Raw genomic sequence first — 9,684 nt, 5'->3', positions numbered from 1 at the left:
AAAATGTGTAAGAAGAAGAAATAAAGACTACACAAGCAAAGGACTTTGTCTTTGGTCTGACACCAAATTAATATCACATTAACTCTCTAACTCAACTCTGTCTACACCACAATACGCCACCAAATCCTTCAAATCTTGCATGCACGCCACGTGTCCCCCTAAACTCCTTCCCTTTCCTCTACATAAACTCCATCAAATCCATGCAACTTCCCAGCACCATTTGATAAAAACACAACAAATCTTTGTTTGTGCAAGTGAAAAATGAGAATGGGAAATTACAGAAAGATCCTTTTGATCTTATTGTTTGTGGTGGTTTCTGTTAGTGCTTATGAAGTTGATAGAAGAGGGGTAGAAGTGGAAGAAGAAGGATGGTTTTTGTTGCATGATTCAAAGGAAATAGTGAGGACTGATGCTGGAGTTATGAGAGTTGTGAGGGGTGGATTTGGTGGTGGTGTTTCTATGTTTCAAAGTCCAATGCATATTGGTTTTATTACTATGGAACCTAATAGTCTTTTCATTCCTCAGTATCTTGATTCTCATCTTACACTCTTCGTTCGTAGAGGTAAAGTTTTTAACTTTTTTTTGGTTTTTCTTGTCATGGTTCTTGTATAAAAAATAGTGCAATCTTGTGCACTGATCGCTGTTTAAAATAGAGGCAAATACAAGATTTAAGCTAGGAGATTGCATCCGAATTTCCTTCGCCAGAAAATTATACTATTAATATTAAAATTATTTTTTATAGGAGTTTTTTTTTATGTATATATATACTAGTAGATGTTGAATTTCTCTCTTTTTGTGAATTTAATTTTTATGTTTTGAATGTTTTTAGTGAAAATTTTGCTCGGTTCTGCATTTGATCTCCTTAATGTTTCCCGTTCCCTCTCCTATGTATAATTAAAAGAAATTCTTTGAAAATTACGTGAGATCAAAATTTACAACTTTCACCAATTTTCAGGATTTCCACACACATAAATGGTCTAAATAAAAAGAAATTATTGTAAAACTATGCCTTAAACATGAGATTAAAATTTATAATTTTAACTAAATTTCAGGTTTTTACATATATATGGTCTAGATAAAAAAAAAATTATGGGTTCAATTGAACCAGTCCTTCAAAACATACCCGCATTTGTGTGGGAAGGATCGGACCTCATTGGGTTTATTGTAATCTCTATTTTGTAATTTATTGTATTTGTACCCAATTTATTTACGTCATATATCATAATATTTGGTTGTTTTCATGGTTTGAACTCATGTGTGCGCTAGTCACATGACCAAAACCATGCCTTTTGGATTATATAATTTTTGCTTAATGGGTTTTGAATGGAATATTTTCACATAATAATTAAATATCTCTGGAGAAATGAATTAAGTTTGTTGAGGTTGCAGGGGAAACAAGAATTGGGCACATCTACAAAGATGACTTTGCAGAAAAGCAACTAAAGGAAGGAGATGTGTACAGTATTCGTGCTGGTTCGGCTTTTTATCTTGTTAATCCAGCTGAAGGACAAAGACTTCATATCATTTGCAGTATTAGCACTTCAAGCAGTTTAGGATTGCATGGTTTTCAGGTACACTTTTGCAATTTCTTGTACAAAAATTGGATTTTTTGATGAAAAGAATTGTCTTTAGACTGTTGAATATGGTGACTTAAAATTGACAATTTTTTGCAGTCTTTCTTCATTGGTGGTGGAGTCTATCCAACATCTATTCTTGGTGGATTTGACACTCTGACATTATCAACAGCATTCAATGTAAGTGAATTTTTCTTTTAATAGTAACATTAAGACCTCACTAAGGCCCCTTTTCTCTCTTTTTCAAAATTAAGGTGCACTGTGAATCTGAAATGCATATGATATATAGTGTACTACCTTTTTTGTTTCAATTTGTGTATTTTTTTTTTTTAATTTTATAAAGTTATATATTTAGTAATTCTTTAATTCCACTATTTTACATTTGTTTCACATGCATCCTTAAGGCCACAAGATTTACAAGGTTCAACACTATTCTAGTTTAAGGCCACAACATTAAAAAGTTTGTTACTTTCTTAGTGTCTAATCAAACCAGGAAGAGTAATTCTAGTATTTCACTTGACATTTTTAAGGCCACTAGATTTCAATAATATTTTAGTGCATAAACACATTTTTATTTTAAGGCCACAACATTAAAAAGTTTTGTTACTTTCTTAAATTGCGTTGTACTCCATGTAGTAAGATAAACAGAGAAAGTAGTAGTAAATTTATGTTATATGTATTGACAAAACTTAAACCTAAAGATATTGTCTTTTATTTTGATTACGAGATAACTAAAGCTGTTTGGTTCCTCTATATACCTTTAAATGATCTTTATTTAAAAGTTACTAGTAAATATAAAATTCAAAAATTAAGTATAAGTTTTATATCCTGAATTTATTAGAGAAGTAGGTTGATCAAGATTTGTTACAAATGACAGGTATCATCAGATGAAGTGAGTGAGATCTTGACAAGGCAATTTTCAGGTGCAATTGTACCACTGAACACTACTACTCATTCTCCTACTCCAAGCATATGGGCCAAATTCTTGAATCTTGAACAACATCAAAAACTTGGTCACCTAAAGAGAATTGTGCATTTGGAGGAAGAAGCTAGACTAGAAGAAGACGAGGAAAAAGAGAAACCTATATGGTCTTTGAGGAAGTTCTTGAATAATGTTTTTGGTGATGAAGGGAACAGGAGAGAGAAGCGACGAAGAGGCACAAGCAAAGGTCCAGATTCCTTCAACCTGTTTGATAGAAAGCCGGATTACAAGAATGACTATGGATGGAGCTTGGCATTGGATCAATCTGAGTATTCTCCATTGAAACACTCTGACATTGGCGTCTACCTCGTCAATCTTTCAGCGGTAACTCACCTGACACTATTCTTGTAAAATTTGATTGTTTGGTCCATGTTTATTGTCCTTACATGGTCAATATTGTTAATTTCATGTGTGATCACTCAACTTTATCCACTATAGCCTGTGTGATCACTAAACTTTATCCACTATACCCTACACCCTATGCTAAATTACATGGAATGGAATTGAATACTTTTCTTTGGAAATGGAATTGAATTCTTTTCTTTGGAAAATTATATCGTGCAAACGAAAAGGAACAAATATTTTTGAATATAATTAACTATTTGGATTCCCCTTGGATGAGGGAGCTTTAAGTTTAGTGGTAACGTGGTGGTAAAGGGTTCAAAACTTGCTTTAGGTCACAAATTGGAATCCCATACATCGCATTGTTGATTTTTTTTTTTTTGAAAAAAACATCCTAGGCGTGATAGGCATGTATTTTGATTTTTTTTTTTTTTGTTAGGATTCCCAACTCCGTCAGGTTATAATAAAGTCACAAAATTATTTTTTTCCATGTTGAAATAACAACTCTTTGCTCTGAAGTCAGAGTCACAACTTATTTTTGTGGTCTGTTACAATAAAAGTAACTAAGCTATAATATTCAGTCTTTACATAGTACTATGTGTTTTATGCAGGGAGCTATGATGGCACCTCACATAAATCCAACAGCAACAGAGTACGGAGTAGTATTGAGAGGAAGTGGAAGCATCCAAATCGTCTATCCAAACGGGACATTAGCAATGAACGCTAGAGTAAACGAAGGAGACGTATTCTGGGTGCCAAGGTACTTCCCTTTCTGTCAAATTGCATCAAGAACCGGACCCTTCGAGTTCTTCGGATTCACAACAACAGCAAGAAAGAACCGGCCACAGTTCCTGGTGGGTCAGAATTCGATACTGCAAAGCATGCGAGGGCCCGAATTCGCAGCTGCATTTGGAGTTAGTGAAGAAAGGCTTAGGAGAATTTTGGATGCTCAACGTGAAGCGGTTATTTTGCCGTCTGCATCGGTGGCCCCCACCGAGCCGATGGATCCGAAGGAGAGGGAGGAAGAGGAAGAGGGAGAAAGAGGGAAAGAGGAAGTTGTGATGAAGATACCAAAAGTGATTGAGAGCTTTGGCAATGACATGATCATGGGATTTCCTTAGAACAAAAATTGTGCAAATAGCTTCTTATTTGCAAATGTAGATTCATTTTGGAGCTTTTTGTTTGTCTTTTCATCTTATGTTCTTTACTACCTTGCCGTGTGAGATTTGTCTTTGTTTTTGTGAATAAGAACATCTCAGTTAGTTTTCCCTTTTTGTCACATTTCCCTTTTTGTCACATTGTTTATTTGTCGTCGTCATTATTTTTTGTTCATAAGATCTGTTCTCTCCGTGTGTCTGTTTCTCTGAATTTATAAGGTGGCACGTGCAAGACATGCAGCTTAAAGTGCCTCAGTTTTGAGGTTCAGACATCGTTAACCATAACGAAAATTTTACTGTAATTACGAGGATAAGTTTTGTCTTTGTTTTTGTGAATAAGAACATCTCAGTTAGTTTTCCGTTTTTGTCACATTGTTTATTTGTCATCGTCATTATTTTTTGTATATAAGCTCCGTTCTCTCCGTGAGTCTGTTTCTCTGAATTTATAAGGCGGTACGTGCAAGACATGCAGCTTAAAGTGCACCTTCTGACCGGAAGGAGCCAGGGATCGCTGCCCAGTAGAGGCCCCAATCCTATCAAAATTTTTATGAGTTGGGCTTTAGATAATTTCAGAGATAATTTCAACATAACTTATTTTAAGATTTCAAATAACTATCTTTTATTAGCTCCGCTAACTCAACATAGCTCAATTCAACATAACTTATTCTAACTAAATATAACTATAAAATGCAAAATTATAACTAGCTTTTTTTTTTAAAAACGCGTTATTTACTTTTTTTCTTGAAATAGAGAAATACGATGGACGATGCAAACATGCTTCAATGAAACATAACTTATTTTAAGTGAAACTTACATAAATAACTATCTTTTATTAGCTTCTAGCTTCTAACTAGATATAACTATAAAATGCAAAATTATCAAGCGTAGCTATTTTTCTTTAAAAACGCATGTATTTCTGTTTTCTTGAAATATAGAGAAATACAGTGAACAGTAAACACGCTTCAATGAAATCAGGAGCTATTTGTGGAACAGAATTTTGAAATACAGCGAAATACACGGGAATACACGAAAATACAAAATCATGTTGAATAAAAATAGGCTATATTTTTTGAACAGATTCTTCTTTTTCTTTTTAAATGGTAAGTTAAATTAAATCAACCATATTTACGCATTACATAACAACTCACGAATCTCTCTCAACTTTTATCACAATCAAAACTTTTTGAATTAAAAAACCACTAAAGATCTGAAAACTTCAAATATAGAAAAATATACTGTTTGAATACAATGAAATATGGTTGATTGTTTCAGAAATATAAAGTTGTAGTATGCGTATATGCAATGGAATACAATGAAATATATCATAAACTACTTCATAAATTAGAAATACAAAATGCAAAAATACATTGAAATACAAAAATCGTGGAAATAAAGTGGAGTAAAAATAGGCTCTACACCAAAAAAAAGATAAATACATTGAAATACAGCAAAATACAAAAATCGTGAAAACAAAGTGGAGTAAAAATATGCTCTACACCAAAAAAAAAAGATAAATACAGCTAAATAATACATTGAAATATACCGAAAAATTAGATATACTGTTTGTTGATACACAGAAATATACTGAAATATACTGAAACATTTTATCAAATACTTGGTGGGCATGAAGTTCACAACTCTCATCAATGGTGTTTCTACAACAACAACCTATTCTCTTGCTCCTAGATGATGCTACAATATCATATTGCTATAATCAATACTATTCTTCATTACTCATAAGATAAACAACACCACATGATTAGCAAATATAAGAAGGATTTTCCTCTTATTTTGGCCTATCCATGGAGATTTAGCAAACGAATTGTTATGGTGAGCTTTGACCATTGGTACCGGAGATCCTCCACCGCTTTCTTGTTGCCACTGGTGTATTTTGCTTGGAGTATCAATATCCGCCATTAAAATGGAGAGTTAGAGCTTGTTGAAGATACTTTAACAATGGCTGAAAATATATATAAAAAAAAAAATGAATGAAAAGTGAAGGTAAAGACGATGAAATTTATGAACAATTGAAAAGAAATACAACAAATCACATAACGAAAATTAGTTACCTGTAGAGATTGGATAACTGATAAGGTAGAAGAAGAAATCGTGCTAATTATGGTGAAGAATAATGAGAGTAAAATACGTTTGTGAATTGAAGATGTGAGAGAAAAATATTTGGAAAAAAAAAAGAAGAGATTGTAGGTAAGTGGGAGAGAGGTACCTTATTTTTAAGGAAATACATTACAGTTACAAAAACAAGTTATAGATGATAATTTGATAAATAATTAAGCTAACAAAAATAATTTAAAAAAAAGGTAGCTATTACTAATAAATAAGTCTTAGAGGTAGTTATGGGCTGTAAATTTTCCTTATTTTAAAGTGATTTTCAACTTAGCTCAATTCTAGCACGTGTTTAAGATTTACTTAAATATGGGTTATTGCTTGAGATTTTTTATTTTATTATTATTTTTTATTTTTTTATTTTTATGTGTACACTCTCTTATATCACATATCTGATAAGTTTGTGGTGTGTTTGATATAAAGGAAAAAAAAAATTTCACCAAAAATATCCTTCAAAAAACTGGGTCAAATTGGGCTGTCTATGATCCAGTCCATTTTTTGTCAATTTCAATTCAAGTAATTTTTGGGTCAATATTAGCCCAACTCATTTATTATCTCAGCCCATTTTGATTGAGTCAATTTCTGCCCAACCTGTCCATTTGACACCCTTTAACACCCAGTAAAGATTGGACCAGTTAGGACGTCTTTTAAATATTGTACTAATATTTAGGCTAATTACCCTCAGTTCCTTGGCCAGAGTGAAGGAAGGATGGATAAACAAATATGAGGTTCTATAATGTTTGAAGTGGTAAAGAAACGTAAGTGTTTGAAGAAGTCATAAACAACTGAATGGCCAGCATTTTAGGAACATTCTAACAGAGACAGATGAAGCTAGAGATAGACTGAAGCAGGTTTAGCAAGCTCTGCAGTTTAATCCTACTGACTTGGGATTACAACAGAAGAAAAGGAGTTACATACCAAGTTTAGAAGATCAGGCAAATTATCCTATTTAGCTGAGGTGTTTTTGCTGTAGAGGAGTAAAGCAACTTGAATAAATCTAGGTGATGATAAATACTAGCTACTTCTACTCCATTATTAAGCATAGGAAGTTGCAAGAGGTTGTCAGTCAACTTAAAAGACAGTTAGGATGTTCTATAGACGGACCATGAAACCATTGCAGCAATCTTAATTTGTTGACTAATATAAGAACCTGTTGGGAAGGAAAGAGAGTCACAGAGTCGGGCTTTCCCCCAGCTTCTTGAGGAATGGTCTTAAGCTGTCCATAGGCCAGCAGATAGATTTGGTTCAGCTTTATACAGAGAAAGATCTGAAGTTGGTTACGTTTAGCATTGATAAGAACAGGAGTCCTGGTCCAGATGAATACGGGAGTGGTTTCTTTAAGGAGGCTTGTAGATATTTTAATTTGTACCCTATAAAAAGCTAAGCTTTAATTTAATATAATAATGGTTAAAACATATATGTGAAAATATAGAGATATAATACGAATATGAAATTACCTGTTCGTCAACTAATGTAACAATCTTTCGAATGCCTTGATTTGAGGTAGTAGTTGCGATTACCTCTTCATCAACTAATGTAACCGTCTTTTATTTATCTTTTTTATTTTCTTTTGACATAAGTCTTCATATGACAGTAGTGCAGAAAGTTAACACTCTTGCTTTAGCCTACAAGAAATGGTCCATTCCACAAGGTAGAAGGTGAAGGAGGAATTCTGTCTTAGAGAACAATCAATTGAATGTTAAAGAGTATATGTTAGTGCAGACCGAATACATTTGGACGACAATTGTTCAGAGGGAACTAAACAAAAATAGTTAAAACCAATGACTCGATTACAAGAGACCCTGTTTATACGCCAAGGTGTGGTGCAGTTTCACCAAGAAGGCACTCTCAGCTATATGCAAAGAGCTGCAGCTACGTATCATAGATACAAAAAACATATTTGGCAAACGGTAACATTTTGCCAGGCCGTTCCAAGTTAATGGTGTCTACAACGATTCTTCTCCTGTGATGAATAAGACTGGTAATCACGATCTCGAGAAGAGTGATGTTTTGGTTTCTCTGAGTGACCTTTGTCTCTTGAATGATAACTCCTTTTCTTGGATTTTTCCCTGTCTCTATCAAAGTCGTCTCGCTCCCTTCCCCTATCACGTTCACGAGACTTTAGTCTTTCCTTATCCCTCTCTCTCTCCTTGTTCTTTTCTGCCCCACCATCTGTTCTGTAGAGAGTTTTTCCAGGCTCTCCTTTTGAGTACTCCCCTTCTGAAGGCATGCTTTTGGAGTAATCGTCGCTCTTCTTTGAGTCCTTCAACTTATCAAGGGCAACTTTTGTTACTGCCTCCCTAGTATCTTCATTCACTGAACCTTCCTTAGATAGAGGAAGCGATGGCGAGTCCCTTGATCTGTTTAATGTAGCAAAGGAGCCTCCTTCCTTGCATACAGGAATGTATTGTGCTTTGGGAAGACTGTAAAGATGAGTGAGCACTCTGCAAACTTCATCTATACCAGCCTTGTTTGCATCAAATGCTTTCCACCAAGGAGGTTTCTCTGGGAGGGGCACTCGAAATCTACGGGCTGCAGCATATACAACTCCACAGGCCACAACCTCATTCTTGAATCTCACACACAGTGTCGTGCGCAAACTGTCATTTGCAAGATTCCAAGCTTCTTGTCTCAATTCTTGAGGTGTTTCAAGAGCTGCAAGGTAGTTTGATATAAATATATGAGGATGCTTGACATGGCAGATGAAACCAATCTCTTTTAAGAGATGCATCTCTATTCTGATTAGGTCTGCTTTCAAATCGATATATATCTCCGAAGTTAGATCCAGGTGCTCTATAGGTAAGTTTTCTCTCCTACATTCCATTATGTGGAAAACAATAAGCACCTGCATTGCTTCTCTCAGGCTTTCTTCGAGTTTTGATGCAAGCCAAACACAACTAGCAGCAGCCCTCTTCACATTAAAACAGGCAAATGATTTCTTGCAGTAAAAGCGATGAAATAGTACTTGACCAGTGGCCATTACAGCTTGGGGTAATCTGAGCAAAATCCCACTTTCTTGGATCAGATCACAACCATAGATTCTAAGTGTGGTTTCCGTAACTTCATCGATTCCATCTTTCCTAGAAGGCGAGTTTATAAGCTGCTCCTTTGCTAGATAGAATGTGTCTGTTTCCGTGTATGTCATAGTTGAACTTCAAGAATCCCCTAATATGGAGTTCAATCACAACCTTAGAGAAGGCAGAAGAAGAAGAACCCGTTGTTGAAGAAGCGAAACTGCTATTCCGCTACTTTCTTTTTCGAACTGACCAAATGTGGCTGTGATATATTCAAAACAATGCAGAACTATTCTTATATATTCTCTTAAGGTTCTAGACTGAGATGAATTTTAATTGAAGGTTAGCTTAATTTGCTTCTCTATGTTTCAGGTCAAAGAATCTGCAATTTTTATTTGTGGACTGAGAGAGAATATCAGTGTTATGATGGAGCATATGTATAATATTTCTCCCTGTGTTCCAATTTATACGATACTTTTTGCTACACCAGA

General features: G+C 34.5%; 2 protein-coding genes across 2 annotated transcripts; one reads left to right on the top strand and one right to left on the bottom strand.

Moving 5' to 3' along the window:
- The first annotated feature begins 201 nt into the window (after positions 1-201).
- LOC132065630 (vicilin-like seed storage protein At2g28490) lies at positions 202-4,166 on the top strand. Its single transcript, XM_059459112.1, has 5 exons — positions 202-562; positions 1,390-1,571; positions 1,674-1,754; positions 2,452-2,880; positions 3,510-4,166. The coding sequence occupies exons 1-5, from the start codon at positions 262-264 to the stop codon at positions 4,017-4,019; spliced, it is 1,503 nt and encodes a 500-aa protein (XP_059315095.1). The 5' UTR covers positions 202-261; the 3' UTR covers positions 4,020-4,166.
- A 3,937-nt stretch (positions 4,167-8,103) lies between these two features.
- LOC132062967 (cyclin-L1-1-like) lies at positions 8,104-9,684 on the bottom strand. Its single transcript, XM_059455423.1, has one exon. It carries the CDS (start codon positions 9,322-9,324, stop codon positions 8,116-8,118), a length of 1,209 nt encoding a protein of 402 aa, XP_059311406.1. The 5' UTR covers positions 9,325-9,684; the 3' UTR covers positions 8,104-8,115.

The sequence above is a fragment of the Lycium ferocissimum genome, chromosome 7 (genome assembly GCF_029784015.1).
Source record: "Lycium ferocissimum isolate CSIRO_LF1 chromosome 7, AGI_CSIRO_Lferr_CH_V1, whole genome shotgun sequence".
Taxonomy (NCBI): Eukaryota; Viridiplantae; Streptophyta; class Magnoliopsida; order Solanales; family Solanaceae; genus Lycium; species Lycium ferocissimum.
Note: the sequence above shows the minus strand (reverse complement) of the source record. Positions and strands in the feature narration are given on the sequence as shown.

Coding starts and splice junctions, on each gene's coding strand:
- LOC132065630 (XM_059459112.1), top strand. CDS start 262: ATGAGAATGGGAAATTACAGAAAGATCCTTTTGATCTTATTGTTTGTG. Junction 1,572..1,673: donor TAGGATTGCATGGTTTTCAG/GTACACTTTTGC, acceptor AATTTTTTGCAG/TCTTTCTTCATTGGTGGTGG. Junction 1,755..2,451: donor CATTATCAACAGCATTCAAT/GTAAGTGAATTT, acceptor TACAAATGACAG/GTATCATCAGATGAAGTGAG.
- LOC132062967 (XM_059455423.1), bottom strand. CDS start 9,324: ATGACATACACGGAAACAGACACATTCTATCTAGCAAAGGAGCAGCTT.